Here is a 3524-nt window from a genome sequence, read left to right on the forward strand (position 1 = left end):
TTTCAATCGCCTCGGTAAAATTATTTTGAAAATATGTGATACTATCTTTCAGTCTAGCAAAATGCGTAAAATTATTTAGAACATAGTATGTCAAACTATCTTTCAGTCAGCCTAGTAAAGTATAAGTGTGTAAAATATGTGCAACGAGAATTATCATTCGCAATCGTATCCAACGTGAAACTGCGTGAAATTGTTTTGCAAGTGTGGAGGGAACGTCTAAAGAAATCTTTCCCCGGCAGTTTCAAGAATTCGAGACGGAGAAAAGCTTCGACATAGTGCAGATACTGGTCGGCGGCAGAACGGAGGAGAAGTCCGTGAACCTGGCGACCCTGTCCGGCAAGCAGGAGCTCACTAACAAACTGTTCGTGTCCGCGTCGAACTTCATGATCATCAAATTCAGCACGGACTCATCCGTGGAGAGGAAGGGTTTCCGCGCCTCGTGGAAGACCGAGCCGCAGACCTGCGGTGGCATCCTCCGGGCAACACCCCAAGGCCAAGTTCTCATCTCTCCGGGATATCCTCAGAATTATCCTGGAGGGCTGGAATGCCTGTACATTTTGCAAGCGCAACCTGGCCGCATAATATCGCTCGAAGTACGTGACAAAAAGGAAAAGTTTCTAATTATAATTATAATCTTCTAATTATAATCTAATTATATGTAATTATGCAATTATATATTTGTACTTGTATAATTATATAATTATAATAATAATAACATATTATACTACATAATATAATAATTATGTAATTATATAATATATTATGTTTGTTATATTGTACAATTATAATAATAATATAATTATATATTATAATATTATATATTTATTATATATATTATATAACTATATAATAATTAAATTGTATAATTACATAATATATTATATTTGTTATATTGTACAATTATAATAATTATGTAATTATATATTATAATATTATATATTTATTATATATTAATATTATAATATTATTATATTGTATAATTATATAATAATTATATTGTATAATTACATAATATATTATATTTGTTATATTGCACAATTATAATAATTATATAATTATATATTATAATATTATATATTTATTATATATTAATATTAATATTATAATAGTATATATTAAATATAATAATTATTATAACATTATATATTAAATATAATAATTATTATAATATTATATATTAATAATATTATATTATGTAATTGTATAATAATTATATTGTTCAATTATATAATATATTATATTTGTCATGTTGTACAATTATATGACTATATAATTATACAATTGTATAATACAATACAAATATTTGTATAATGTATATTGTATTATTATATAATTATACAATATATACAATTATACAATTTCGTTTATTCAAAAGTGCTGCAGTTCGATAGCTCGCACATAGAACTCAATTGACGTCGACCTTTATTTCCAAGTGTTTGATTTCTTTACACTTTCTAAATCGAAGATCCACACACGCGTCCCGTATTGATTTTCGATCGATGTTTGACACTCGTAATTCGTTTCATTTGCCAGATCGAAGACCTCGACCTCGAGATGAATCGAGACTACATTCTAATTAGAGACGGCGACTCGCCGATGAGCAGGTCGATAGCAAGGCTAACGGGGAAGCTGGACGACAATCCTACGGTGATCATGTCGACCGGAAGTAACCTGTACCTCTACCTAAAGACGAGTCTCGGCGACTCGAGGAAGGGTTTCAGCATTCGGTACACTCAAGGATGCAAAGCAACGATCATCGCTAGAAACGGAACGGTTCAGTCGCCGTCCTTTGGTCTAAACAACTACCCGAACAATCAGGAATGCTTGTACAGGGTGAAGAACCCTCAGGGAGGACCGTTGTCCCTGAAGTTTGTCAGCTTCAACGTCCACAAGACCGACTTTGTTCAGGTGACTTGTTGCGAGCTATTTTCACAAATTAAATTAATCGTTCTTCGTTGACTAATTTTTAATTTCAGTTGTAACAAAGAAATTTAATACAATTTCATTTTAATTTTTACTCGCGTCATGACAACTGGGATTTTTCGTACAATTACTTTTATTAAATTTATTTGCAAAGTCATAATTACCTTTACCAAATTTATTCTTATTTAACTTGTCATATTAAAAAATTAATTTTTAATATAGGATGCTCTATCTTATATTTTTCCTTCACTGTGAATTTTATGTTATGACTCCCTTCGCGTATAATTACTTTTATTAAATATTCATCTGCAAAGTCATAACTGCCTTTACCAAATTTATTCTTATTTAACTTGTCATATTAAATTACCTTCGTTGATTACCGAATTATCTGCGCGATTCGAGGAGGGTCACGAACAACGATTGATCCGTTTCGATCTACAGATATACGATGGCCCGAATACCAATGGCCTCCGTTTGCACCCTGGGAACGGTTTCACGTCGAACACTAGACCAAAGATCACCCTGACGGCCGAGAGCGGGGAGATGCTGGTCAGATTCACCTCCGACGCTCTCCACAGCAGCTCCGGCTGGCAAGCAGAGTTCTCAGCAGGTAACTTTCGAGCTAGATCTGTGCCTATCCTATGAAATTGATGAAACTATCGCGAAAATCCTTTTTAACGAATTGTCCTCAGACTGTCCGCAGCTTCAATCCGGTGAGGGAGCGTTGGCATCGAGCAGAGACACGGCTTTCGGCACAACAGTGACATTCTCTTGCCCCCTGGGACAGGAATTCGCCACCGGCAAGGCGAAGATCACCACAGAGTGCCTTCCTGGAGGGAACTGGTCCGTCACCTACATCCCCAACTGTCAGGAAGTCTACTGCGGACCGGTACCACAGATTGACAATGGCTTCTCGATCGGATCGTCAAACGTCACCTATCGAGGCCTAGCTACCTATCAGTGCTACGCCGGTTTCGCCTTCCCGTCTGGGAGACCGACCGAGAAAATCTCGTGCATGGCTGACGGGAGGTGGGAGAAGAAGCCGTCTTGTTTAGGTGAATTCGATTTTCATTGGAGAAGCGGAGAACGAAGCTCTTTTATCATTAACCTTTCGACGTCGAGAATTTTTCATTCCAAAATATGCAATATATTTTCTCAGTTCTAAGTATATTCAAGTATAAACCGGGCGAAACAAATAATAAATTGATTACTTCTTAATAATTTCGAATCCAGTGATGTCACACGGACGAGTACAAAGGAAAAAGAGAGCGAACGAATTATTGTATACGGTTTCGGTCACTCGTTATGGTCCGCAATCAGTTGCCGGCGCAACGTGGACATCTTTCGCTACCACGAAGAGCGACTAAAGTCGTACCTATTTATCAAGCTCCTAATTAATTACTTGTAAACTAACATTCGTATAATCATAATAAGCGAAGTAACTTTTCAAATGTTTCTCTTAAAGTGTGACGCCGCTCGTAACAGTCACTTTCACGTAATGGAATGTCACAAAAGATGCAGCACACACTCTACATTGTCTTTGGAGAGTTTTGTTTAATAAGAAAAATGACGAGTCGATGTTAATGAAACTGTCGATCGAC

General features: G+C 36.0%; 1 protein-coding gene across 4 annotated transcripts in view; it reads left to right on the forward strand.

Annotated features, from left to right (window-relative positions):
• Window positions 1-3524, forward strand: part of LOC122529737 (sushi, von Willebrand factor type A, EGF and pentraxin domain-containing protein 1) — a 56523-nt gene that overhangs the window by 34818 nt on the left and 18181 nt on the right. For all 4 annotated transcript variants that reach the window (XM_043656146.1, XM_043656147.1, XM_043656145.1 and 1 more), the window contains exons 8-11: window positions 240-593; window positions 1534-1908; window positions 2365-2533; window positions 2616-2978. In XM_043656146.1, coding sequence (XP_043512081.1) covers window positions 240-593; window positions 1534-1908; window positions 2365-2533; window positions 2616-2978 — 1261 coding nt within the window. The remainder of the gene's footprint in view (window positions 1-239; window positions 594-1533; window positions 1909-2364; window positions 2534-2615; window positions 2979-3524) is intronic.

This window comes from Frieseomelitta varia, unplaced genomic scaffold (genome assembly GCF_011392965.1).
Source record: "Frieseomelitta varia isolate USP_RPSP 00005682 unplaced genomic scaffold, Fvar_1.2 scaffold_306, whole genome shotgun sequence".
Lineage (NCBI taxonomy): Eukaryota > Metazoa > Arthropoda > Insecta > Hymenoptera > Apidae > Frieseomelitta > Frieseomelitta varia.